This window comes from Leucoraja erinacea, chromosome 16 (genome assembly GCF_028641065.1).
Source record: "Leucoraja erinacea ecotype New England chromosome 16, Leri_hhj_1, whole genome shotgun sequence".
In the NCBI taxonomy this organism is placed as follows: Eukaryota; Metazoa; Chordata; class Chondrichthyes; order Rajiformes; family Rajidae; genus Leucoraja; species Leucoraja erinaceus.
Window position 1 is genome coordinate 1,051,616 of NC_073392.1, and position 27,995 is coordinate 1,079,610.

The 27,995-nt window shown below is 46.6% G+C and overlaps 2 protein-coding genes across 5 annotated transcripts in view; one reads left to right on the forward strand and one right to left on the reverse strand.

Moving 5' to 3' along the window:
* The window catches only part of LOC129704442 (interleukin-17 receptor B), a 38,034-nt gene extending 28,992 nt beyond the window's left edge, over positions 1 to 9,042 (forward strand). Inside the window, exons 11-12 of one of the 2 annotated variants that reach the window (XM_055647513.1) lie at positions 4,121 to 4,219; positions 7,241 to 9,042. In XM_055647513.1, coding sequence (XP_055503488.1) covers positions 4,121 to 4,219; positions 7,241 to 7,857 — 716 coding nt within the window. In that variant the 3' untranslated portion in view covers positions 7,858 to 9,042. The remainder of the gene's footprint in view (positions 1 to 4,120; positions 4,220 to 7,240) is intronic. The other variant, XM_055647512.1, reaches the window with a different exon arrangement.
* A 2,561-nt stretch (positions 9,043 to 11,603) lies between these two features.
* On the reverse strand, positions 11,604 to 27,458 carry actr8 (actin related protein 8). 3 transcript variants are annotated; one of them, XM_055647511.1, is made up of 13 exons: positions 27,331 to 27,458; positions 24,472 to 24,642; positions 22,740 to 22,850; positions 21,989 to 22,093; positions 20,921 to 21,094; positions 19,932 to 20,025; positions 19,134 to 19,266; positions 17,360 to 17,513; positions 16,819 to 16,914; positions 14,739 to 14,879; positions 14,272 to 14,530; positions 12,896 to 13,059; positions 11,604 to 12,179 (listed from the first exon to the last, which is right to left on the reverse strand). In XM_055647511.1, exons 3-13 carry the CDS (start codon positions 22,809 to 22,811, stop codon positions 12,036 to 12,038), a joined length of 1,536 nt encoding a protein of 511 aa, XP_055503486.1. In that variant the 5' UTR covers positions 22,812 to 22,850; positions 24,472 to 24,642; positions 27,331 to 27,458; the 3' UTR covers positions 11,604 to 12,035. The 3 variants fall into 3 exon arrangements, with proteins under 3 accessions (XP_055503486.1, XP_055503483.1, XP_055503485.1); XM_055647508.1 differs by lacking the exon at positions 27,331 to 27,458 and adding an exon at positions 26,495 to 27,245; XM_055647510.1 differs by lacking the exons at positions 14,739 to 14,879; positions 27,331 to 27,458 and adding an exon at positions 26,495 to 27,248.
* Between the last annotated feature and the right edge of the window lie 537 nt (positions 27,459 to 27,995).

The window sequence follows — 27,995 nt, forward strand, 5'->3', positions numbered from 1 at the left end:
ACAAATCCACACCTGACTCCTGAAGAGTGTTTCTGATCTGTCGGACAGGTGTTTGGGGATTTTTCTTTATTATAGGGAGAATTCTTCTGTCATCAGCTGTGGAGGTCTTCCTTGGCCTGCCCGTCCCTTTGCGATTAGTAAGCTCACCAGTGCTCTCTTTCTTCCTAATGATGTTCCAAACAGTTGATTTTTGTAGGCCTAAGGTTTGGCTGATGTCTCTAACAGTCTTATTCTTGTTTCTCAGTCTCATAATGGCTTCCTTGACTTTCATTGGCACAACTTTGGTCCTTATGTTGATAAACAGCAATAAAAGTGTCCAAAAGTGATGGAAAGACTGGAGGAAAGACTAGGTACTGAGAGCTCTCTTATACCTCCATTAAGGAGGCAATTAAACACACCTGAGCAATTACAAACACCTGTGAGGCCCTGTGTCCCACACATTATGGTGCCCTGAAATGGGTGAACTATGTATAAACACAGCTGCAATTTCTACATGGTGAAACCAAAATGTTAAAAAATACCCTTTAATAAAACATGACAATGTGCACTTCATCCACATGAGATTTTTTTCTATTACAAATCTCAAATTGTGGAGTACAGAGATAAATAAATAAATTATGGGTCTTTGTCCCAAACATTATGGAGGGCACTGTAGATCTAGTTTTTGTAAATAGTTGTGTGGTTAGAAACAAAATAACATGAGATGCTGCAAATTCAAATGTAGTACGAGTCTGAAGCAAGGTCCCGACCCAAAATGCCGCCTTTCCAGCACTTTGTGTTGTTATTCAGATTTAAATCTGATTTGCAAATATCTAGTGGAAGATGGATTGATGCTGTTAAGTTGAGTTTAGTTTATTGTCACATGTACCAAGGTACCGTGAAAAGCTTCTGTTATTTGCTAATCAGTCAGCGGAAAGACGTTCATAAGTTATAGGAGTAGAATAAGGCCATTCGGCCCATCAAGTCTACACTGCCATTCAATCGTGGTTGATCTCTGCCTCCTAATCCCATTTTCCTGCCTTTTCCCCATAACCCTTGACACCCGATCTAATCAAGAATTTGACAAAACATGATTACAATCGAGCCATTCACAGAGCATTACTGCCCATGAGGTACCGTATTACATAGCTTTCTCTCCAGCACACTGCTAGGTTCGGTGGTTCATCTTGGTTATGGTTCACACTTGGCCTCTGCTGCATTCTCCTTTTGTAATTTCTGTTTCACTTCCAATTGTAAAGCCATGAACCTGAATGACTGGAGGTGTCATTCGTAATTCAGTAACACGACTAGGAAATAAACAGACACAGTGCTGGAGTAACTCAGCGGGTCAGGCAGCATATAACATATAACCATATAACAATTACAGCACGGAAACAGGCCATCTCGGCCCTTCTAGTCCGTGCTGAACACTTATTCTCCCCTAGTACCATCTACCTGCACGCAGACCATAACCCTCCATTCCTTTCCCGTACATATACCTATCCAATTTATTTTTAAATGATAAAATCGAACCTGCCTCCACCACTCCACTGGAAGCTCATTCCACACAGCTACCACTCTCTGAGTAAAGAAGTTCCCCCTCATGTTGCCCCTAAACTTCTGTCCCTTAATTCTCAAATCATGTCCTCTTGTTTGAATCTTCCCTACTCTCAATGGAAAAAGCTTATCCACGTCAACTCTGTCTATCCCTCTCATCATTTTAAAGACCTCTATCAAGTCCCCCCCTTAACCTTCTGCGCTCCAAAGAATACAGACCTAACTTATTCAACCTTTCTCTGTAACTTAGTTGCTGAAACCCAGGCAACATTCTAGTAAATCTCCTCTGTACTCTTTCTATTTTGTTGACATCTTTCCTATAATTTGGCGACCAAAATTGTACACCATACTCCAGAATTGGCCTCACCAATGCCTTGTACAATTTTAACATTACATCCCAACTTCTATACTCAATGCTCTGATTTATAAAGGCCAGCTCACCAAAAGCTTTCTTTACCACCCTATCTACATGAGATTCCACCTTCAGGGAACTATGCACAGTTATTCCTAGATCCCTCTGTTCAACTGCATTCCTCAATTCGCTACCATTTACCATGTACGTCCTATTTTGATTTGACCTGCGAAAATGTGGCACCTCACACTTATCAGCATTAAACTCCATCTGCCATCTTTCAGCCCACTCTTCCAAATGGCCTAGATTTCTCTGTAGACTTTGAAAATCGACTTCATTATCCACAACGCCACCTATCTTAGTATCATCTGCATACTTACTAATCCAATTTAACACACCTTCATCCAGATCATTGATGTATATGACAAGCAACAGTGGACCCAACACAGATCCCTGCGGCACCCCACTAGTCACCGGCCTCCAACCTGCTGCAGTTTCTTTCTTCTCTGCACTCTTTTGTGGTTTGATGTTAATCTTGGAAAAGAGCAGTTGTCTGATATGCATCAACAGATAAACAGCCATCCACCATTACTCTCTGGCATCTCCCATTCAGCCACTCTTGTTACTCCACCATTAATACCCAACAATTGAACCTTCTTAACCAACCTTCCATGAGGAACCTTGTCAAAGGCCTTACTGAAGTCCGTATAGACAACATCCACCGCTTTACCCTCATCAATTTCCCTCGTAACCTCTTCAAAAAAATTCAAGATTAGTCAAACATGACCTTCCAGGCACAAATCCATGTTGACTGTTCCTAATCAAACCCTGTTTATCCAGATGCTTAAATATATTATCTCTTTCCATTAATTTGCCCACCACTGATGTCAAACTAACAGGTCTATAATTGCTAGGTTTACTCTCAGAATCCTTTTTAAACAATGGAACAACATGCACAGTATGCCAATCCTCCGGCACCATTCCCATTTCTAATGACATTTGAATTATTTCTGTCATAGCCCCTGCTATTTCTACACTAACTTCCCTCAATGTCCTAGGGAATATCCTGTCAGGACCTGGAGACTTATCCACTTTTATATTTTTCAAAATTTCCATTCCCTTGCCTCGCATAATTCAATATCCTTCTCCTTGGTGATTACCGAAGAAAAGAAATTGTTCAATATCTCCCCCATCTCTTTTGGCTCTGCAGATAGCTGTCCACTCTGACTCTCTAATGGACCAATTTTATCTCTTGTTATCCTTTTGCTATTAATATAGCTGTAGAAACACTTTGGATTTACTTTCACCTTACTTGCCAAAGCAACCTCATATCTTCTTTTAGCTTTTCTAATTTCTTTCTGAAGATTCTTTTTACATTCTTTATACTCCTCAAGCACTTCATTTACTCCATGCTGCCTATAATGATTGTAGATCTCTCTCTTTTTCCGAACCAAGTGTCCAATTTCCCTTGAAAACCATGGCTCTTTCCAATTATTATTACCTTTTACCTTTCAACCTAGCATTTCTGGAGAACATGGATAGGTGACGTTTCACAGAGTGCTGGAGTAACTCAGCAGGTCAGGCAGCATCTCTGGAGAACATGGATAGGTGACGTTTCGGGTCGGGACCCATCTTGCAAGACTGGTGAATTTGCAAGGGGTGGCACGATGGTGCAACGGTAGAGTTGCTGCCTCACAGCACGAGCAACCCGGGTTTGATCCTGACTACGGGTGCTGTCTGTACAGAGTTTCTACGTTCTCCCCATGACCACGTGGGTTTTCCCTCACACATTTCAAAGACGTATCTAGTTTGTAGGTTCATTGGCTTGGCATAACTGTAAACATTGTCCCTGGTGTACGATAGTACTACTGTGCGGGGATTGCAGGGCGGCGTGGACTCAGTGAGCCGAAGGGCCTGTTTCTGCGCTGTATCTCTCAACTAAACGTGTGTGCTTCCTGGCTGCTCGATGCATATCAGACAACTGCTCTTTTCCAAGATTAACATCAAACCACAAAAGAGAGCAGAGAAGAAAGAAACTGCAGCAGATTAAAATGTTTCACAAGCTGCACTTCACATGCCCATGTTTCACAAGCTGCGACCAGCAGCCCCACAACATGATTTAAAGGTCAATTTCTCATTTGAAAATCTAGAGTAACATCTTTGATTAAAATTGTCTAAACGCATAAATAATGTTGACATTAATCTCTACCTCCTCCCTCACATTTACCCCAGTAATGAAGTCGAGAGCCAAGAGTCAAAGGGCGAGAGTTTTTAACTCTCATATGTTCCGAAAACCGAACAGCGAAGTTCTCACTTGCAGCAGTGTGACAGGTTTGTAAACACAGTCCTCGCAGACAACACAGTAAACTAAACAAAGTTAAATGTTATTGAAAAAACAAGGGATATGGGGAGAAAGCAGGAACGGTTCTGGCTCAAGGGGCCGAATGGCCTACTCCTGCACCTATCGTCTATATTTCTATGTAACACAATTGTTGTTTAGTTGGTGTGTGTTCAAGAAGCCTGGTGGTTGTTGGGAAGAAGCTGCTCCTGAACCTGGAGCTCACGGTTTTTATCCTCCTGTACCTTCTTCCCGATGGTAGCAGTGAGATGAGAGCGTGGCCAGGGTGGAGCGGGTCTCTGATGATGTTGGCTGCCATTTTGAGGCAGCGCCTCCTGTAGATTCCTTTGATGGTGGGGTGGTCAGTATCTATGATAGTCCCTCTCTTTTTGTGATCTCCTTCAAACCAGCCTGTGAGCATCAGTCCATACACTCTCTACTGTACACCCGTAAATGTTGAAGGGTATTTGTCAACTAGTTCTTCCAGGTGAGACAGAGATTGACATGCACCTCCTTTAACCTCATCTACAGCATGCAGTGTTCCCAATGTGGCCTCATCTACATCAGCGACACCAAGCGTAGACTCTGCGACTGTCTCGCTGAACACTTGCGCTTGGCCTGCCAACGCCTGCTGGATCTCCCTGTCGCTAACCATTTTAACTCCCCTTCCCATTCCCACACTGACCCGTGTCCTGGGCCTCCTCCATTGCCAGAATTAAGCCACACGCAAACTAGAGGAACAGCATCTCATATTGGGTAACTTGCAACCTAATGGTACGAACAGAAATCAGGAACTGAAGATGCTGGTTTCCAAAAAAGACAGAGTGCTGGAGTAACTCAGCGGGTCAGGCAGCATCTGTGGCGAACATGGATAGGTGACGTTTCACAGAGTGCTGGAGTAACTCAGTGGGTCAGGCAGCATCTGTGGAGAACATGGATAGGTGACGTTTCACAGAGTGCTGGAGTAACTCAGTGGGTCAGGCAGCATCTGTATTAGGTGACGTTTCTATTTGGAGTCCTTCTTCACATTGGTATGAATATTGAATTCTCCAATTTTAGATAACTAGCCTACTAATAACCCCCCGCCTCTCTCCTGTGCCCCAACAGGATGCCACCACATTTCACCCTTTCCCCTCATCGCTTACTTACTGTATATTTTCTCTGGCTTCACAATTCTTCCTATCTTACACTTTACATCTCTGGCTTTTGTCCAACCATCTGTCAATCAAACCCCCTCCCCCCTCACCTATATCCACTAATCACTTACGTAGGAAGGAATTGCAGATGCTGGTTTAAACCAAAGATATACAAAATGCTGGAGTAACTCAGCGGGACAGGCAGCATCTCTGGAGCAAAGTAATAAGTGATGTTTTGGGTCAAGACCACTCTGAAGAAGGGTCTCGACCGGAAATGTCTCTCGCCAGAGATGCTGCCTGTCCCACTGAGTTACGCCAGAATGTTGTATCTGTCTCCACCTATCACTTGCCTGGCCTTCTTCAGCCCCACCTCTCTCCCCCTCCCCCCACCATGCTCTACAATCAGTCTGAAGGGTCCCGGCCCCAAAAGTCGCCTATCCACGTTCTCCACAGATGCTGCCTGACACACCAGTACCCATCCCCAACCTCTACCTCCGCTACATCGACGACTGCTTTGGTGCCACCTCCTGCACCCGCACACAACTGACTGACTTCATCCACTTCACCACTAATTTCCACCCGGCACTGAAATACACCTGGACCATCTCCGACACTTCCCTACCATTCCTTGACCTCACTATCTCCATTGCAGGTGATAGACTTCTAACCGACATACACTATAAACCCACTGACTCCCATGGCTATCTGGACTACACTTCTTCCCACCCTGCTTCCTGTAAGGACTCCATCCCCTACTCTCAATTCCTCCGTCTACGCCGTATCTGCTCCACGGATGAGGCGTTCCACACCAGGACATCTGAAATGTCCTCACTATTCAGGGAACGGGGGTTCCCCTCCTCCACCATAAATGAGGCTCGCACCAGGGTCTCTTCCATACCCCGCAACACTGCTCTCTCTCCCCATCCCCGCACTCGCAACAAGGGCCGAGTCCCCCTAGTCCTCACCTTTCACCCCACCAGCCATCACATACAAAAAATAATCCTCCGTCAGTTTCGCCACCTCCAACGTGACCCCACTACTGGCCACATCTTCCCATCTCCCCCCATATCTGCCTTCCGCAAAGACCGCTCCCTCCATAACTCCCTTGTCAATTCTTCCCTTCCCTCTCGGTCCACCCCCTCCCCGGGCACTTTCCCTTGCGGCCGCAGCAGATGCAACACTTGTCCCTTTACCTCCCCCCTCAACTCCTTTCAGGGACCCAAGCAATCGTTCCAGGTGCGACAGAGGTTTACCTGCATCTCTTCCAACCTCATCTATTGCGTCCGCTGCTCTAGATGTCAGCAGATCTATATCGGTGAGACCAAGCGGAGGTTGGGCGATCGTTTCGCCGAACACCTCCGCTCGGTCCGCAATAACCAAGCTGACCTCCCGGTGGCTCAGCACTTCAACTCCCCCTCCCACTCCATCTCCGACCTCTCTGTCCTGGGTCTCCTCCATGGCCACAGCGAGCAGCACCGGAAATTGGAGGAACAGCACCTCATATTCCGTTTGGGGAGTCTGCATCCCGGGGGCATGAACATCGACTTCTCCCAATTCTGTTAGTCCTTGCTGTCTCCTCCCCTTCCTCAGCTCCCCTGCTGTCTCCTCCCACCCTCCAGCCTTCCGGCTACTCCTCCTTTTCCCTTTCTTGTCCCCACCCACCCCCACCCCTGATCAGTCTGAAGAAGGGTTTCGGCCCGAAACGTTGCCTATTTCCTTCGCTCCATAGATGCTGCTGCACCCGCTGAGTTTCTCCAGCTTTTCTGTGTAACCTTCAGTACTTTGTGTCTCTTGAAATTAATTTGCTAACGTGGTTCAATTTTATTTGTGATTTGAATCTGCAGTTTAAATTTAAAGTAACCAAATAATAATTTCTAGGCCAAGCGGATGAGAAGGAGGCATCCATCGCTGTTGCTGAGCCGTTGCAACCCATTACAGTCCTCATCATTTACTCTGCAGACAATGAACTCTTCCAAACTGTGGTGGGGGCTTTTGCTGACTTCCTGCACAGTGTGAATGGAATCCAGGTAATTGTGGACATCTGGCAAAGCAGAAGCATCGCAGAAATGGGTCCTGCTCAGTGGCTCACCGCCCAGAGAGACAAAGCTGACAAGATCATTATCATCATCTCCAGCAGTGCCAGAGAGAGATCGAGTTACTCAGGGGACATGTATTCCATGGCCTTAAATATATTTTGTAGTGATTTGCAAAAATACTCTCATCGGCACAAGTATTGCATTGTCTATTTTGATGCTGTAAGTTCAGCCAAAGATATACCCAGCATTTATTGTCCTTGTCCGAAGTTTTGCCTTGAGAAAGACATAAATAAGCTTCTCAGACATCTACACGGCCCTTCACGTGGAACACACAGTAAACGTCCCACTCAATGGCCAGCTTACACACACAGGGTCTCATACAATCACAAGATGAAAAATGTGATCCTGAAAATTAAAGACTTGCAGAATGCCCAGCCAGCTTCCAATATACGTGGATAGGTGACGTTTCAGAGTGCTGGAGTAACTCAGCGGGTCAGGCAGCATCTGTGGAGAACATGGATAGGTGACGTTTCGGATCGGGACCCTACTTCAAACCTGATGTTCTCCAGTAAGCAGATCTGTCCAGAAAGCAGCAGATAGACGTGTCCCGACATGAACCGTCACCTATCCATGTTCTCCAGAGATGCTGCCTGACCCACCGAGTTACTCCAGCACTCTGTGCTCTTTTGTGTAAACTAACACCTGCGGTTCCTTGTTCCTCCACACTGCACGCGCAATGCAGCCTCATTCTGCAGTACTTTTCCTCAGGCCCTTCCTCTTCACTTGAGAATACCCTGGTTTTGTAATCACTGAAGTGTAAAATATTTTATTAAGTAAAAGATTAGCTTGACTTTTTTGGGTTCTGAATAAACTGAAGTTTTATAATTCTGTACTGTAGAGGAGCCGTGGTAATCAAGAAACCTGCATGCAAAGCTTTTCTGATAGTGCTTCCTATTATGCCCATGGAAAAAACACTTAACAATAGTGGGAGAGGATGTGTTTCCCGGGGACTTGGAAATTGGGTAAACAGAAATCTTCTGTGGATAGCTGATATTGATGTTTAAGGCAAATTGCAAATGTTGGGCTTTTGACTAAGTTCCTGTTGTTTAGGGGTTTTGTAACTAGTTTGTGATTGATATAACCACAGTAGGACAAGTATTGTATTTGTGACAAGTATAATTTGAATGGGTGCAGCCTGTAAATGATTTGTGTTAAACGTCATTGCTGCAACTTTGTATAAACATGTGACTGTGTTTCCAAAATAGTATAAAATATGCTGTATGTCTTTGTTCATTTGAGTGGTGGCTCAGGAGAGTTAAGTGTCTGTTGCATACTTGACTCTGTATCCCTGACACTCGCCGGCTGATGATCAGTAAAGCTTGAATTGATTTACCTAACCCATTGTGAGTTGTCTGTTTTAAGAAATGAAACTTAACACACTGTTTATGAAAACTTGCCCAGGTGAGGTTTATTGGCCTGCCTGTAGAAACTGGATTTTCCCCTCCCTGTTGTGGAACAAAGGGCCAACACATCGCTCATGTAAATTGTGGAGTATCTGTTTTTGGAAACGTGTAAAACTAAATTTGTTAGTCAAAGCTCGGGCTTCCGTTCCCAATGAAAGGTCTTGTACAGCAGTTGTACCCACATGAACAATGGGCCTGCTGTTCATTTGCCTTTCCTACGTTCATTTTGCACTTGGATTCACCCAAAATGAAAGCAGACTTCAATTAAAATATACCAAGCAGTTTTAGAGTTGTTTAGAGATGCAGCTGAGAAACAGGTTCTTTGACAACCTTGCACATTAACCCTATCCTTCACACATTAGGGACAATTTACAATTACACCAAGCCAATTAACCTACAAACAAATCTTTGTTTTGCCCACATCTTTTGCGTGTGGGAGGAAGCCGGAGCTCCCTGAGTAACTCTATGCAGGTCACGGGGAGATCATATAAACTCCGTAGGTCTTTGGAGTGTGGGGAAAAACCCCATAAAGGTCTCAGGGAGAATGTACAAACCCCATACAGACAGCACCCGTAGTCAGGATCGAATCTGCATCCCTGGCACTGTAAGGCAGCAGCTCTACCGCTGTGCCACCGTGCCACCCCATCAAATTACCATTGTTACATTTGGTGTTTTGTTACAATTCCACGTAGAGAGACACTGACACTTGCATTGTGAGAAATCAATGTTTTTACATCCGACCACAAATCTGCTGGGTTTAGGGTGAATCGTGCAGCAGGCTGTGTGAGCTCCCACTAGTGGTGACACACAGCATTGATACTTGTGGAACCATGGACAAACATGGCAGGAAAAGCTGCAAGATTCAAGGCTTCAGGCATTATGATGTTGATATACGATGAGCGTTTGTCGGCACTGGGCCTGTACTCACTGGAGTTTAGAAGGATGAGGAGGTACCTCATTGAAACTTTACCGAATAGTGAATGGCCTGGATAGAGTGGATGTGGAGAGGATGTTTCCACTAGTGGGAGAGTCTAAGACCAGAGGCCATAGCCTCAGAATTAAAGGATGTTCTTTTCAGAAGGAGATGGAGGAATTTCTTTAGTAAGGGGGTGGTGAATCTGTGGAATTCATTGTCTCAGAAGGCTGTGGAGGCCACAAGCCAGTGGATATTTTTAAGGCAGAGATAGATAAATTCTTGATTAGTACGTTAGTACGGGTGTCCGTGATTATGGGGAGAAGACAGGAGAATGGGGTTAGGAGGGAGAGATAGATCAGCTGTGATTGAATGGTGGAGTAGACTTGATGGGCCGAATGGTCAAATTCTGATGAATTTATGAACAAGGATGAAGGGTGAAATGAATCTTTAAACGCTTCACGTTGCAAATGAATCAAACAGTGGAGTCCACTCCGACAACTCCCCTGAACTCTCGCACAAACATGTTCGAGACACTACATTTGGAAAATATTAGGCTTGTCTTGGCAGAAAAAACAGATCAATATTTCAAGACACGGACACCCTTCACCGAATACTTATAAGGATAGTATAGCGCAACACAACTTTGGATTTAAATCCAACTAGGGGTTGGATGAGGTGGGCGGGGACGGGACGGGATGAGAGGCAGGTATATCTCCACTTTATTCACACTTTGGCCACACTACTGTGGTCTAGGGGTCCTATATTGTCACCTTTCACTTTTTCTCTTTTATTTTTTCGCTTTTCTTTTCCATTATTTTTAAGTTCAAAGGTTAAAATTGAATGTACAATAATTCTATAATTTTATATGCCGGTTGTTTTATTCTTGTACAATTGCTTCTATTAAAAATAATTATCAAAAAAAAACTCCCCTGAAGTACAGACAGACTCCTATGTCAGCTTCATCAGGAGGTGGCTGCAGAGATGTGTACTGAGTGTGTGGATAGAGTCTCTGTCCAGAGGGACAAGCACTGCGTGAATTTACATCACATGTGATGCCTTCCTACATCTGCAACTTATCATGCTCTTGTCCCATCACATCAATGTGATGTTGCAGGTCAACACAATTAGATCGTCTTTGAAACAGAACAGGGTGGAGAGCTGCCACTGCAACATGAAAGCTTTGATTATTTACAAGACTCTTGGCAAAGACGCGAGTGGATTAGAAATAAAGCAACCGATTAGACACAGCAGTGATAAAGTTAACCGGCTGCAAGCAACCCTCACGTCAGAGAGAAACTAATGGACAAATGAAACAGCAGCAAGTATCAACTCCTCTACACAGTATGTGTAAGAAAGAACTGCAGATGCTGGTCTAAATCAAAGGTAGGCACAAAATGCTGGAGTAACTATGTTCCCGATGTTGGGCGAGTCCAGAACCAGGGGCCACTGTTTAAGAATAAGGGGTAAGCCATTTAGAACAGAGACGAGGAAATGTGGAATTCTCTGCCTCAGAGGGCGGTGGAGGCCGGTTCTCTGGATACTTTCAAGAGAAAGCTAGATAGGGCTCTTAAAGATAACGGTCAGGGGATCTGGGGAAAAGGCAGGAACGGGGTACTGATTGGGGATGGCCAGCCATGATCACATTGAATGGCAGTGCTGGCTCGAAGGGACAAATGGCCTACTCCTGCACCTATTGTCTATAACTCAGCAGGACAGACAGCATCTCTGGAGAGAAGGAATGGGTGACGTTTCGGGTCGAGACCCTTCTTCAGACTGATTACACAGTACTTCTATACAAAGGTAGTGTGCAGTTTGTTAGACAGAAATCTTGGATACCACAAATGTAAGTTATTTGTGGTAGTAAAACTTTATTTATAATTAAGACGGAATATTTGCACATTAACTGCATCATATACATAGTCAGGAACTTAGATAAACTCGACTGTTCAATTTCTAAAATGATATAAAGAATTACAAAATAGTGAAAAACAGGCAAATAATGTACATAAATCAGTCGCCTCAAATAATTGTGAAGCTGTACTAATTTAATCCCAACGTTCCAGAGACAAACAGGTTCATTAGAAAGAAGCGATCCTGATATACTTCCCTACTTTCAGAAAAGTCAGCTGTCAACCTGTAAATTGTGGCCAGTCTGAAGAAGGGTCTCGACCCGAAAAGTCACCCATTCCTTCTGTCCAGACGCTGCCTGTCTCGCTGAGTTACTCCAGCATTTTGTGTCTGGCTGTGGACAGGACCGTTCACCACACAAAGGGCGCTCTCTCACGTAACATCCGCACTCCAAAGCGCTGCCACTCGCGCTGGTGTATCCACAGCTCCTGCGTGGTGTCCAGGCACGCCAGCACCGCTCCACCTTTCCACGCTATCAGCCGCGCATCCATGTCCTCATAGGGAACGAAACAAAGTGAAAACACCAGGTTAGTTATCTGGACCAGAGATTACTGCAAATCCATTAGAAACGACAAGATTCTGTTTATTCTCTCATCTTCCACATACATTCCCTTGATAGTTAAAGCTCTGGTGAACGACAATGAAAATAAAAACAACAGGTTGAGGAGAAAACACTTAAAAGACACTCGGACAGATACGTGGACAGGAAAGGTTTAGAGATATAGTCTAGACATGCTGCCTTACAGTGCTGTCTGCACCAGAGACCCAGGTTCAATCCCGACTATGGGTGCCGTCTGTATAGAGTTTGTACGTTCACCCCGTGGGTTTTCTCTGGGTGCTCTGGTTTCCTCCCACACTCCAAAGACGTGCAGGTTTGTAGATTAATTGGCTTGGTGTAATTATAAATTGTCCCTAGTGTGTGTAGGATAGTATTAATGTGCGGGAATCGCTGGTCGGCACGAACTCAGTGGGCCGAACGGCCTGTTTCCGCCCTGTATTTCTAAACTAAACTAAAAATAGACCTGAAGAAAATGGCCTCAGATTTTCCACTGAGGCGGTCATTTAGTTTAGTTTAGGGATACAGCATGGAACAGACCATTCGGCCCATCGAGTCTGTGCCTACCAGGGGCTGAAGCAGCAGCATTTCCAAACACTCCAACAGCAGATGACGCTAGACTTTACTGCGGGCACAGCGAGAGGCGGCTCTCACCTTGGGTCTGGTGATGACTTCAACATTCTCTACGATTCTCCGGAAGGATGGCGGCATCTTGTTGAGGATTCTGTGCTGCAGGAACTCCTGAGCCCCCTGGAACATCAGACCGCCCCCCACCACCAAAATGGAACTGTACATCTTCTTTTTTGTTTCATCAGAACCTGCAGAGTGAGCCCATTATATCAGACCATATCCCAGGAATCATTTAAATCATCTCAAACCCAAATGTGAAACCAAATGACAAACCAAAATACAAACAATATTCAGAAGAGGTGACGATTTGGGTCGAGACCCTTCTTTAAACCCTTGACACAGAGAGTGGTGAATCTCTGGAATTCTCTGCCACAGAAGGTAGTTGAGGCCAGCTAATTGGCTATATTTAAGAGGGAGTTAGATGTGGCCCTTGTGGCTAAAGGGATCAGGGTGTATGGAGAGTAGGCAGGTACAGGATACTGAGTTGGATGATCGGCCATGATCATATTGAATGGCGGTGCAGGCTCGAAGGGCCGAATGGCCTCTACTCCTGCACCTATTTTCTGTGAGTCTGAAGAAGGGTCTCGACCTAATCGTCACCCATTGCTTTTTTCCAGTGATGCTGCCTTACCCCAAATTACTCCGGCATTTTATGTCTATCTTCAGTGTAAACCAGCATCTACAGTTCCTTCCTACACATGGATTGGTTTGTTCTTTACTCCACCCCATCGGCTGGCCATTTGACCCATCGAGTCGCTGCTAGCTCTTTGAAGTCTTATAGTCTCACTACATCTGAAGTTTACCTTTAAATCCTTTCAAGCTTTAGATAGTAAAAAAGTCTGTGGCTCAAATATCATTTTAACAAGCAGGGTACACAAAACTGTATCCTTTGTTCCTGTTATGTTCTATAGACTAGACACAATATTCACAATATTATTTTCCTTTTTATTGTATTCAATCTTCCTGTAGTAGGAACATCCATCAAAACTATTTTGATTTCTCTCACTTCAGATAACCCCGGCATTCCCTCACTCTCTCCCTCTCCCTCTCCATCCCGCCCCATCCAAGTAGCACCAGCTTTCCGTTTTCACTCAACAAACAGCTAACAATGGCCCGTTTCCTCCATCATCCTTACTTTTTTGCATATCTTTCATTCATTGTTCTTTATCTCTCTACATCACCGCCTTTATCGCTTGTGTCCCTTATCCCTAACTGAAGAAGGGTCTCGAACCAAAACGTCGCCCATTCCTTGTCTCCAGAGATGCTGCCTGTCCCACTGAGTTACTCCAGCATTTTGTGTCTATATTCGGTTTAAACCAGCATCTGCAGTTGCTTCCTACACAAAACCATTTTTAAGTTAACCACTTGTTTTGGTGACACCACTTGATAACCCCACTTACCACAACAATCGATGCTGTGCAGTATGGATTTGTCAAGGCCCAAAGCCTTGCCCTCAAACTGTGACACTGTGGTTTTACGGGCCATCAGGGCGGCAGGCAGATCCTCAGAGTCGTTGCCGGCCAGCACGCAGTCGTGCTGAGAGGACGCCAGCTCCAGCTCGTGGCTCTTCTCCACACCGTCACAGTTGGGGGCTCCCAACTCTGCCTCAAACCCAGCATACTTGGCCAGTGCCTTCCTTTCAGCGATGGCCTTGGCAGCCTAGACAAGACCAGCAGCAGCATGTTACACAGCTATAACTACAGCACAGGACATTATTTCAGAGCAATTACCAACACGGGTTCATTAGAATTAGATGTGCAGATGCTGCAGCCAGCTCGTTTACATTAGTTTGCAGTAACAATTGGTTCCTGCTCTCCATTGCTGGGTAAATACTCCTGCGAAGGAAGGGCAGGTCCGTGATGCTCACCTGCTCCTGTTTGCTCTGGGTCGCCACTAGATAATGTTCATCGTGCGGGTCTTCAGAGTCACCGTGGGACCGGTGTTGCAAGGTGGTTATCTTCTGGCCCACAATGCCAAAGGTGGCAGGGTAGAAGAGAGCCATTGGGGCCTGCCACAGGGATGTACGGACAGTCAACTCATGCCAACTCACACAACCCGGTTAATTCTGAATAAGCATCATGAATGAACGTGTACAGACCAATACCAGAAACATCAATGGGCCACAGCCAGACATAAAAACTGCTATTTTCTATGAGTAGTAGCTCTACTCAATAACCAAAAAACTGTAGCCTCCTGTTGCCCTGGTATTTTATTTAATTCACATGTTTAATCGATAATGCTTTATTATTGTTTAATATTTTATGTGCCATTCCTAACTGTCACTGTATGTCATGTTGTTACATGCGGGTGGAGCACCAAGGCAAATTCCTTGTATGTGAATACTTGGCCAATAAACTTATTCATTCATTCAAATCATTAAACACAACCACTCTCGGCTCAGAAATCTGGTCCCAATGACTTCAATGGATGGAGATTTTAGAAGGGAACCTAAATGTACCAAGTATCTTACAGCACCAATAATGCACGGAGCTATCAGCACCCTTTATATTCGCAGTCAGACCAAAACAATTTCAAAGCAGTCCCATCTTACATTTTGAAACAGATTATTGTGGAAGCAAGAGTCATTTAGTAGGATATTAGTGGTGGATTGCATTCTTCCTGAGTGGTGACGCTTGCTCTCCAAAACTCAATTTGAACTTCAGTTTCATTCAGATTGGATCTCTGCATTTCCCTGTGCAACTGGATCCTCGACTTCCTCATTAACAGGTCACGATCAGTACCAACTGGCCACAACATTTCCTCCTCGATAACCATCAGCAGATGGACACCTCAGGGCTGTGTGATCAGTTCCCTGCTCCACTCACTCTCCCAGTGACTGTGTGGCCAGACACACCTCCAACTCTGTTCCAATTCCAACTTTGCCACAGAAGGCAGTGGAGGCCAACTCACTGGATGTATTCAAGAGAGTTAGATTTAGCTCTTAGGGCTAACGGAATCAAGGGATATGGGAAAAAAACAGGAACAGGGTACAGACTTTTTTTAAATTATATTGAAATAGGTGCAGGGGTAGGTAGGCCATTTGGCCCTTCAAGCCAGCGCTGCCATTCAATGTGATCATGGCCGATCATCCACAATCCGTACCTCGTTCCTGCCTTCTCCCCATATCCCTTGAATGGCCTGTTTCCATGCTGTATCCCTAAACTAAACTAAATGACCGCCTCAGTGGAAAATCTGAGGCCAGTTTCTTCAGGTCTATTTTTAGTTTAGTTTAGAAATACAGGGCGGAAACAGGCCCTTCGGCCCACCGAGTTCGTGCCGACCAGCGAGCCCCAAGAGCTCTAACTCTCATTTGAATGCATCCAGTGAATCGGCTTACTTTCAGTGACTGATGTACAAGGACACCCAGGTCTCGATGCACCTCCCCTTTTCCTAATCTAACACCATTCCGATAAAAATCTGCCTTCTTGTTCTTCGTATTTACCCACATTATACTGCATCTGCCCACTCAAATGATTGTGGATGATCAGCCATGATCACATTGAATAGTGATGCTGGCTCGAAGAGCTGAATGGCCTACTCCTGCACCTATTGTTTATGTTTCTAACTCCATCTTTAAATCCAGCAACAACATGACTGCTGTTGGATGAATCACAGGCAATGATGAGTTGGATTGTTGGTGAAGATTGACAATCTGATTGAATAGTGCCAGAACAACAACTTGTGTCAACGGCAGCAAGCCCACTGAGCCGATTGTTGGATCCACCATCCTGTCTTCATCAACACGTTAGCAGTAGACAACTTGAGGTTTTTAATTTATTGAATAGTTATCTGTGACTATGTTGACAAACCTGTCACTCTGCAGCGTGAGAATGTCAACGTTCCATTGTTGATAATCAGCACAATAAAACGCTCGCGACATTTTATTTTTACATTGACTAGATTGCTTCAGCCGTGACAAATTCTCAAGTAACAAAGACTTTGGCTACCTGCAGCTTTTCGTCTCCCAGCCTCAACTGGTATAACAATGCTGGAGAATCAGGGTGACGGATCTTGAACTCGTGGTCCTGAATTCCAGAGATATCCTGTTGGGTGAAGGGAAGATTTTACTCTTGCACCAGCGAGTGTTTCAATCATTCATCGACCGTGCAGCAGTAACGCTGCCATCAAACCGCCCAGGTCAGCACTGACTGTGTGGAGCTCTCACATACTCTATGTCTGCCCCACCCCACCCCCACTGATCTGCTAATGACCTGCGGAGCAGAGCTGCAGTTTGAGCTCACACTGCAAATTAGCGCCATTGTTAAAATAATCACACAATCCATGGAATTGCGATTAAAAAATCAAAAACGGGTTAATTTCAAGAAGTGAAACTGATCTTTTCCCCCCAAAATTAAACAACTTTGTGCAATCCTCCAAAGTATTTTTTAAAGTTTTAAGTATTGTTTTACCCAAGGTTACAAAACCTAAAGTTCAATGTTTCCACTTGTTTTCCCAGAGTTTTATTTTCAAACCGAAAGCATGTTTGACCTGGTCGAGATGGCAGAATGTTTCTTTAAGCTGCTGGAGGAGGAGCGAGTCCATCCGACTGAATACTTGGCACTCGCGGTAGGGAAAGCCAGACCGCTGCATCAGCCAGTAGTAACATCTGGTCACGTCAGCTCCTCCGTACGCCAAACGCAGCCTGTCGGGCAAACACCACCCCTCTGTCAGTTATTAACACGCCCTGACTTGCTGCAATGTAGCATTACAATACAAATATCAACACAACGATTCTAAACTCCTACACCAATGCACGCTCCCAAACAGGTTTAATCTCAGCAAATGTTCAAACATCAGCTGCTGCATCGAGTCAACTTAGTAAGGCCCTCTGGAAATCCTTTCCTAAAATCTATCACTTCCCTCGCTAAGACTCTTCTTAAAATCAATTGCCGTGACCAACGTATGCTCTCTCTTCTGTCCCCAGGGCACCTATTTCCATCGGACATGTCTACATAAAGCAGCATCTGCAGTTCCTTGTTCCTATATCAATCACACTGGAGTATATGCTGAAGATATCGTTAATATAAACTATAAAACCTGTGTCTAGAGGGACAATTGTGTCCGTGCCCTTTGGCACTGGTCGTGCACTTTGCCCAGTTCAAGCCAAGCTCAGAATAATCCTAATCAAAGAAATCCCTCCCAGGCAGAGCTGAGAAAGGCCCAACTATATCATTTTAACATTATATATGCTCTTCTATGAACAGATCAATCACAACAGTCAAGCCAAGGGCAGCACAGCTGCTGCCTCACGGCTCCAGGTTCAATCCGACTATGGGTGCTGTCTGTGCAGAGTTTGTGCATTTTCCCTCTGACTGCCTGGGTTTCTTCCGGGTCCTCCGGTTTCCTTCCACACGCCAAAGACGTGCAGGTTTGTAAGTTGCCCCTAGTGGGCAGGACCCAGAACTAGTGTTGATGGTCGGCGTGGATTCGGTGGGCCGAAAGACCAGTTTCCATGCTGTATCTAATAAAACCAAACTAAAAATTAATAGCCCACCACAACAATGGTTTTTCGGAACTTGTTACATTTCCCATTGTATATTTTTAAATATGATTTTCATTTGAAAAATTGCAGCACATTTGGACCACTTACGATGTGTAGCTCAGCAACAAGCTCTAGCCATGATGTCAGAAGGATCTTAGAAGCACAACTTCCAATCAAAAACAGTCAATCGGAATTCAACTCCATTTAACCGTATGAAGCGATTAGTTTTGAAAGTGGCATTCATTAAATGGTTTACACTCTAGGTTATTCATTGGATGCAGTTTGAGTCATAGTGATATAGTGTGGAAACAGGTCCTTTTGCCCAACTTGCCAACCGGCCAACATGCCCCAGCTACACTAGTCCCACTTGCCTGCGCTTGGTCCATATCCCTCTAATCCTGTCCTATCCATGTATCTGTAGGTTTCCTAATCATTGGGATAGTCCCAGCCTCAGCTACCTCCTCTTGCAGCTCGTTCCATACACCCAACTCCCTTGGTGTGGAAAAGCTACCCCTCAGATTCCTATTCAATCTTTTCCCCTTCACCTTGAACCTATGTCCACTGGTCTTCGATTCACCTACTCTAGGCAAGAGACTCTGTGCATCTACCCTATCTATTCCTCTCATGGTTTTATACACCTTTATAAGAGTTGTACGTGGACTGCAGAAAATTGCTTTCTATAGTAAATTTGAAACTTCTGGTCAGGTTTAAAAGACAGCATGTCATGTCATTCCTGCAGCTGTACAGACAAGGTGTAGGAAATGTCCAGGACACACTGACCTGGTGTTGCGATGAGAAACTCCGTCCTCTACACAACACACGCTGGTCTTCTGTTCCCCCACATCCACCACACAGGCACTGCTTAACCCACTGCCAAACGTAGCACAGATCGATTCCTGCTGCACAATTACACCTGCAAAACATTACAGACGGGCACGGCTCAGCAATTAAATGTCATCTAAAATACTTTGACACAATTCTGCTGATTCTTATTTGATGAACGTTAAATATCACACTTATTAAGCTTAGTTAAACCCCTTCAATTAGAAATAAATGATAATAAAATAGTTAACTCACAATAAAAAGTACTATAAACAAAATAGTCATCAGAAATGAAAGGCCGGAACGGTAGCGCAGTGGTAGAGTTGCTGCCTCATAGCGCCAATGACCTGGGTTCCATCCCGACTACGGGCGCTGTCAGTACGGAGTTTGCACGTTCTCCCCGTGACCTGCATGGGTTTTCTCCAAGATCTTCGGTTTCCTCACATACTCCAAAGACGTGCAGGTTTGTAGGTTAAATGACTTGGTATAAAATGAAAATTGTCCCGAGTATGTGTAGGGTAATGTTAGTGCGCGGGGGTCGCTGGTCAATGCGGACTTGGTGGGCCGAAGGGCCAGTTTCGATACTGTATCTCTGAACTAAACAAACAATTAAATATTCAGATTCTGAAGATCATTGATGAATGTTAACCTTTTCATCTCTGCAGAAATAATGTGTTAAATATTTTGGAAGAGATCTCCCAGGACACCCAATATGCCTAAATTAACCTTAATAATAATCACACTAGGTATCCTTACCTGAGAATCCTATATTGTTCAAAAGTAGGTTCACCAACTCTTTAACATGCTGCCTGTTGTAGATGTCTGGGATTAGCAGGATACACCTGTAATACTTATGCAATCAATAGAAAAGACAGAAGAATTCACTTGCATACGTCAGTCAAAATTATAAATGACCAACACTTGATCTTATAAATTATGTATAAGATGTGTAAGAAAGAACTGCAGATGCTGGTTTAAATCGAAGGTAGACACAAAATGCTGGAGTAACTCGGGACAGGCAGCATCTCTGGAGAGAAGGAATAGGAGACGTTTTGGGTCGAGATCCTTCTTCAGGCTGATGTCAGGGGAGTGGGTGGGACAGACATAGAATGTAGTCGGAGACAGTAAGACTGGTGGGAGAACTGGGAAAGGGGAGGGGATGTCAAGGGCTATTTGAAGTTAGAGAAGTCAATGTTCATATAAATTTTGTATTTGTATCTACGCTTTATAAAAACAAGCTTGACCCAGAGTCTCTGGCACTGTGCCACGATTTTATTTGATTTCCCAAATGTTTGGATCGTGATTTGCAAATTCTGCAAGGACAAATTTCTATAAAGGGAGTGGCTGTAAATGGACAGTCTACAGCACTGAGAAACTAGCCTTACTGCCAGTTTACAGTGAGTACATCAAAGCCTTTACAAACAGCTCCAAAATGATAGATGGAAAAGGTTCAACAAAGATAGCTTAAAGGGAAGCTGCAAAAAGGTCGTTTTAGAAAAGAAATGTCAACTTTATTTTGACAGTTTAATAACATTTTCTCTAATACGTTTACATTCTACATCACTTGAAGTTGGGACTGTAATATTCTCATTCATGTGGTTACTAGTTGAATGAATGCATTTCGTTGTCTCTGTACTGTACACTGACAATGACAATTAAAATTGAATCTGAATCTGATCGATTGAGGAATAAACAATATCACAGTACAGTTGTATCATTTGAATGGAGGAAGTAAAGATACTAACCTTCAAATCCTTGCGTGGAATTTCCAGGTATTTCTGAATGGCCAATGTCCATATGGCCTCTAGATCAGCCAACAGAGCACTGAGGGAGCCTCCAGGCCCAGTGTGGAGGTTAAACTGACCCCGGCGAACTGGCCAGTGTATGTTGTAGCAGTCTGTGGGCTTTACATATAATGCCTGAGAGAAGAAAATGGAGCAGTACTATTTTTCATCATCTTTAACCTCTTACTGTGAAATACATCTGCCTCCATAAATATTATCAATCAACTTAAAACCCAGATCTATCAAATTCTAGTAACATTGACAGAGAACAATTAATACTGTGTCTTAATTTCTATCCCGAAAAATTAGAAAGGATAATATGAACTTGGTAAAGTCCTCTGATCCAATATAAGTACTGACCAACATTTCCCAGCCTGGTGCAGGAATGTTATGAGCAAAATTACACAACATAAACGTGCGAGTGGAGCACCAAGGCAAATTCCTTGTATGTGTACATACTTGGCCAATAAACTTATTCATTCATTCATTCAGTTTCACAGTTGGTTGGCCCCAACAGAAGAAGTTAGGCTTCCCAACTACTGTTGAAAATAATCAAACAGCGATCTGCACAGCTTTATAACAATGTACATTTGGAGTCGCTAAATGCTATGGAAAGACTCATTTATAATGTGCAAATAATATCTTAGTGTGAGCACATAAATGTTTGAATAAAACATGTTAGTCTGTCAGCATGGAAGCCCAGTGCCTTCCTAATGACAAAAGATGTCAAGCGTCACGGCAGCCAGCCCCACGTTAGAACTTTTGTTTCAATGTACTAAGAAACAACAATTAAAAATAGAAAAAACTTTGACATAAAAGAATTTGCTTTTATAAAATAGTATTTATGGCATTAGGATGATGCGAAACATTTACAAATGACGTGTGACAAGGTAGATAATTAAATAATCTGTTCTGCACAATTACTTGATGAATAAATATCGAGCAGAATATCAGGATAATTCTCCTGCTCCTCTCCAAAGAATTACACGTCAACAAAAGATTTATTTTCTAATTAAAACAAAGTATTACCTCTTCACCTACAAGAAACTCAGGTTGAAGTGAGGTGTCTGTCCATTTGACTCCAGAATTAGCATCCAGGACTGCTGGTCTCATCTGCTTGTTGTATGCCCTCACCTGAAAATACTTCAACGTTCAATATGTTGTCCATTGCTCAAAAAGCTCGGAATTAATTCCACGTCCACCGAGGACGTACTCACTGCCCTCCCACAAGCTGTTGTTATCTTCTTAAACTCTTCTTTAAAATTCAAACAATGTCTTGCATGAACTTTACAAGCATAAACACCGTGGAAAATGACAAACTATCAATAATGATTGAGACACGAGGAACTGCCGATGGTCGAATCCTGAGCAAAACACAAAGTGCTGGAGGAACTCATAAGTTCAAGGAACGCTATTAGGCCATTCAGCCCATCAAGTGTACTCATCCATTCAATCATGGCTGATCTATCTTTCCCTCTCAACCCCATTCTCCTGCCTTCTCCCCAGAACCCCTGACAATCAGTGGGTCAGGCAGAAGGAACACGTGCGTTACATGTCAGGGCCCGTCCATTCCCTCCACAGGCGCTGAGTTTCTCCAGCACTTTGGTGTTTTTATAAATGAAGATCATTTGAAATGCCAGTTATTCTTTATCATACCCAGTTAATGCCACTAAGAAATGCAGATATTAATCTTGTTTCTAAAATAAGCAGGCCTCTCTTCCCTGAATGTTTAAACCATTACTAAAGTGGTATCGCTCCCAAGTGAAGAGTAATTCTGTACCTGATCAGGTGGAGCTGGGATCCGTCTTGCACCATTCGACATCTTTTTGGACCAGATGGCCTGGTCCACCATTTTAAGGCCATTCAGTCTTTGCTCGTTACTTTCTGGTTTCTTTAATTTAAAAATAAAGATTTGTGGATTATCCAACTCATTACTCTCTGACCTTTTAAAAATAAACATTTATTTGTGAATTGTCCTGATAATTGTTAAAGCAAAGGTAATCTATTAAGTTATAAAATGTTTTCCTTTGGTGAAAATTAAATTAGTCTTCTCGGGTACAGATTAGCCTGATATATGCAATCTGGCCTCTTTATTCCCAGCCATGCCTTCAACCCCAGTAACAGAGAACGGCCAAAAAACAATCATATCATGGAGCAGAGTCAACTTTATAAAAATAAATCTCATTTAACTAATCAATTGAAGTTCTTTGAGGATGTAGATTGGGGAAATCAGTGGATGTGATTGTAGTTCATGACTGTTCTCCAGTTGTTGATAGGATGGTTCAGTTGCCTGGTTACAGCTGGGGAGACGAGGGAGTGAGCTCTATATCTCATGTTCTAAAACATCCTCTAATTTATATCAGAATACATGAGCATGTTTCTTAATCAATCTTTTGCTTCTTTTTCTTAAGACTTCTTATACAACTAAATATAATATCTTGTTTGATGATGCTTTTTGTGAAGTACCTTGGCATATATGATGAAAGAATGGGTCGACTGGGCGTGTATTCACTGGAATTTAGAAGGATGAGAGGATATCTTATAGAAACTTAAAATTCTTACGGGATAGGACAGGCTAAATGCAGGAAAACAGTTCCCCATGTTGGGGGAGTCCAGAACCAGTTTAAGAATAAGGGGCAGGCCATTAGGAAACACTTTTTCACCCAGAGAGTTGTGAATCTGTAGAATTCTCTGCCACAGGAGAATTTACCTCTTAGGGCTAACGGAATCAGGGGATATGGGGAGAAAGCAGGAATGGGGTACCGATTTTGGATGATCAGCCATGATCATATTGAATTGTAGTGCTGGGTCGAAGAGCTGAATGGCCTACTCCTGCACCTATTTTCTATGTTACTATATCGAAACTGTATAAATCGAGCTATTGTTGCTTCTGAATTTTGCCGACTTCTTTCCTGTTTCACCAGGGTGGCAGAGTGGCGCAGCGGTAGAGTTGCTGCCTTACAGCGCCAGGTTCGATCCTGACTACGGCTCCTGTCTGTTTAGAGTTAGTACATTCGCCCCTTGAACTGCGTGAGTTTTCACCGGGTGCTCTGGTAAAATTGTAAGTTGTCCCTAGTGTGTGTAGGATAGTGTTAGCGTATGGAGATCGTTGGTCGGCGCAAACTCGGTGAGCCAAAGGTTCGTTTCCACGCTGTATCTCTAAACTTAGGGGTGGCACGGCGTAGAGTTGCTGCCTTACAGCACCAGTTCCACCCTGACTACGGGCACTGTCTCTTTGGGGATGGTACATTCTTCCCGTGACCTGCTTGGGTTTTCTCTGGGTGTTCTGGTTTCCTCCCACACTCCAAAGTTTTGTAGGTTAATTAGCTTTGGCACAAATTATAAATTGTCCCTAGTATACGATAGTGTTAGTGTGTGGGGGTCGTTGGGCGGTGCGGGTCAGGTGGACCACAAGGCCTGTTTCCACGCTGTATTGTGCATTATTCTGCAATGCAAGTGGAAGCAGGTGAACAGCCTGAACAGAATAGTTGTGAACAAAAGGGACAACTTACACTGAGCCCGTCCCGATGGAGCCAGGGGTCCTCGTAGCGAGGTTGTCCTTGCTTCTTGTGCCTTCGGGCGATGACGTGCGGAATCCCGACAGGGAGCGTGTCGGCAGCACGGCCGATCCTCAACGTCGATGAACCCGCGTGAATAACCACTATGAAGTTGCTCTGAATTGGCTGGAAAACATGAACATTCCAGGTTACAATCCAGCCCAGCCTTTCACTCAATGGAAGTGACTGCACACAAGGTGCATCTCTGCCCGTTGTGGGGATGCTGGAGTGGAAGACATGATTATGGCAACAGAAAAAGACTCGCTAACAACCCCCTCCCTGCAAAGATCAACGTTCAACTGGCATCTTTAATTCATTGCATTCGCCAAATACCAAACAGTCGGTCCCACACAAGGACATCTTGCTTTATCCAATTAAATCACACAAGATTGGATATCCTTGCATGGGGAGTAGGACATGGGTGGGGGAAGAGGAGGTGTGGCGGGGGGGGAGGGGGAGAGAGGAGGAGGGGGGGGGGGGGGAGGGGGGGGGGGGGGGGGGGGGGGGGGGGGGGGGGGGGGGGGGGGGGAGGAGGGGGGGAAGAGGAGGAGGGGGGAGAGAGAGGGGGGGGGGGGGGGGGGGGAGGGGGAGAACGGGGAGGGGGGGGGGAAGAGAGGGAGGGGAGGGGGAGGGGGGGGGAAGAGAGAGGAGGAGGGGTGGGGAAGAGAGAGGAGGGGGGGGGAGAGAGAGGAGGAGGAGGGGGGGGAGGGGGGAGGGGGGGGGGGGAGAGGAGGGGGGGGGGAGTGAGTGGAGGTGGTGGGGAGGGGGGGGGAGGAGGGGGAGAGAGAGTGTGAGAGTGAGGGTGAGAGAGAGAGAGAGAGTGGGGGGGAGAGAGAGGGGGAGAGCGGGGGAGAGAGAGAGTGGGGGTAGAGAGAGAGGATGAGGTAGAGAGGGGGAAAGAGAGAGGGGGGAGAGAGAGGAGGAGGGGGAGGGAGGGAGGGGGGGGGAGAGAGAGGAGGAGGGGGGGAAGAGAGAGGAGGAGGGGGGGGGGGGAGAGAGGAGGAGAGAGAGGAGGGGGGGGGAAGAGGAGGAGAGAGAGGGGGAGGGGGGGGGAGGAGGGGGGGGGGAGAGGAGAGGGGGGGTGAGGGGGGGGAGAGAGGCGGGGGGGGGGGGAAGAGAGAGGAGGAGAGGGGGGGGGAAGAGAGAGGAGGAGGGGGGGGGGGAGAAGAGAGAGGAGGAGGGAGAGAGGCGAAGGGAGGGAGAGAGAGGACGAGGAGGGGAGGGAGAGGGGGAGGGAGAAGGAGAGGAGGAGAGGGGGGGGAGAGAGAGGAGGAGGGGGGGGGAAGAGAGAGGAGGAGAGGGGGGGGGAGAGAGGAGAGAGAGGAGAGGAGGGGGGGGGGAGGGAGAGGGGAGGAGAGGGGGGAGGGAGGGAGGGAAAGAGAGAGGAGGGGGGGGGGGGAGGGGGGGGGGGGGAGGGGGAGAGAGGGGGGGGGGGGGGGAGAGAGGGAGAGAGAGAGAGAGAGAGAGAAGGGGGAGAGAGGGGCGGTGAGGGGGGGGGAGAGGAGAGAGGGGGGGAAGAGGGAGAGGGAGAGAGAGAGAGAGGGAGGGAGAGAGGGGGGGAGAGAGAGAGAGGAGGAGGGGGGGAAGAGAGAGAGGAGGAGGGGGGGAGAGAGAGGAGGAGGAGGGGGGGAAGAGAGAGGAGGAGGAGGAGGAGAGGGGGGGAAGAGAGAGGAGGAGAGGGGGGGAAGAGAGAGGAGGAGGGGGGGGGGAAGAGAGAGGAGGAGAGAGGGGGGAAGAGAAGAGGGAGGGAGAGGAGGGGGGGGGGATAGAGGGAGGGGGGGGGGGGAGAGAGGGGGAGAGAGGGGGAGAGGGAGAGGGGGGGGGAGAGAGAGAGAGGGAGGGGGGGGGGGAGAGGGGGACAGACGAGGGGGAGAGAGGGGGGAGGGAGGGGGGGGGAAGAGAGGAGGAGGGGGGGAGGGGAGGAGGGGGGGGCGGACGGATGATCGGGGGCAAATGGAGACACTAGTGCCGGCCTGACCTCCAGCACGGACTCGGGGATGGCGGCGGGGACGATGGGCCGCTTCACCCCGCGCTGCTCCTTCTCCCGCTCTTTGCCGTTCTCCGCCTCCACCTGCGTCATGGCGGAGCCTGGGCCTGGAGTAGCGGCCGCGGCCCGGAGCGGGGACTAGGCCCGGAGCGGAGCCTGGGCCTGGAGTAGCGGCCGCGGCCCGGAGCGGGGACTAGGCCCGGAGCGGAGCCTGGGCCTGGAGTAGCGGCCGCGGCCCGGAGCGGGGACTAGGCCCGGAGCGGAGCCTGGGCCTGGAGTAGCGGCCGCGGCCCGGAGCGGGGACTAGGCCCGGAGCGGAGCCTGGGCCTCGAGTAGCGGCCGCGGCCCGGAGCGTGGACTAGGCCCGGAGCGGAGCCTGGGCCTCGAGTAGCGGCCGCGGCCCGGAGCGGGGACTAGGCCCGGAGCGGAGCCTGGGCCTGGAGTAGCGGCCGCGGCCCGGAGCGGGGACTAGGCCCGGAGCGGAGCCTGGGCCTCGAGTAGCGGCCGCGGCCCGGAGCGGGGACTAGGCCCGGAGCGGAGCCTGGGCCTCGAGTAGCGGCCGCGGCCCGGAGCGGGGACTAGGCCCGGAGCGGAGCCTGGGCCTGGAGTAGCGGCCGCGGCCCGGAGCGGGGACTAGGCCCGGAGCGGAGCCTGGGCCTGGAGTAGCGGCGGGAGCGGGGTCTCGGTGCCTCCCCGCCCGCCGGGCCGCCAGTTTCCGGTCCGGCAACGCGCTCCGGGCTGCTCCCTCTCCCTGCGACGTCAATTCCGGCCCCGAGTCCGTCAGTGTTTCACTGTAATGTGTCCCCGCGGAACAATGGCATCCTCACCTGCAGCACAGGTAATGTGAACACAGCACTCAATGGGTCACAGAGTAAACAAACCACCCAGGACAGCCCACAAACAACACTAAAGCCCAGATTCACCAGACAGACTCAGGCAGTTCAGTTTATAGATCAATGGTGGATGTGATCTCGTGGCCCTCCACTCCGCTCTAGACCACTACTTGGACAACAAAAACTCATATGTCAGGCTGTTATTCATTGACTACAGCTCAGCATTTAACACAATCATCCCCTCCAAACTGGTTACCAAACTCGCAGAACTGGGTCTCTGCGCATCCCTCTGCAATAGGGTGATTTCACGAAAGGTCACTGGAGCGTTGATCCGCACCCACGTGACCGAAAATTATCGCGTTTGCTCGCTGAATTTCATCAAAAGTAAGGCATTATTGACTTCCTTTTGATGAAATTCAGCGAGCAAACGCAATAATTCCCGATATTTTGGACCTTTAAATCTCCACGGCAAATGTCCGCCGTTCACTTCCGCTGGATTGGCACCTTCAGCTCCCTCTTTAATTTACCTTAGTTTCTATCTTTTTTTTTTAACTGTATATCTAGGTAGCTGTGCCTCACGGTCACCCCGACTGGCACAATAAATTGCAGATCAAAACCTGGCCGTTTTCTATGTTTTTAACAGGTGGGAAAGTGCGTGT

Excerpts from the sequence above, each read along its gene's own strand:
- actr8 (XM_055647508.1), bottom strand. The coding sequence starts at position 26,596 with ATGACGCAGGTGGAGGCGGAGAACGGCAAAGAGCGGGAGAAGGAGCAG. Across the intron at positions 17,514-19,133 it reads GTTTCTCATCGCAACACCAG|GCTGCGTTTGGCGTACGGAG; the intron begins GTCAGTGTGTCC and ends TTTGCCCGACAG. Across the intron at positions 16,915-17,359 it reads CATTCTGCCATCTCGACCAG|GATATCTCTGGAATTCAGGA; the intron begins GTCAAACATGCT and ends TTCACCCAACAG.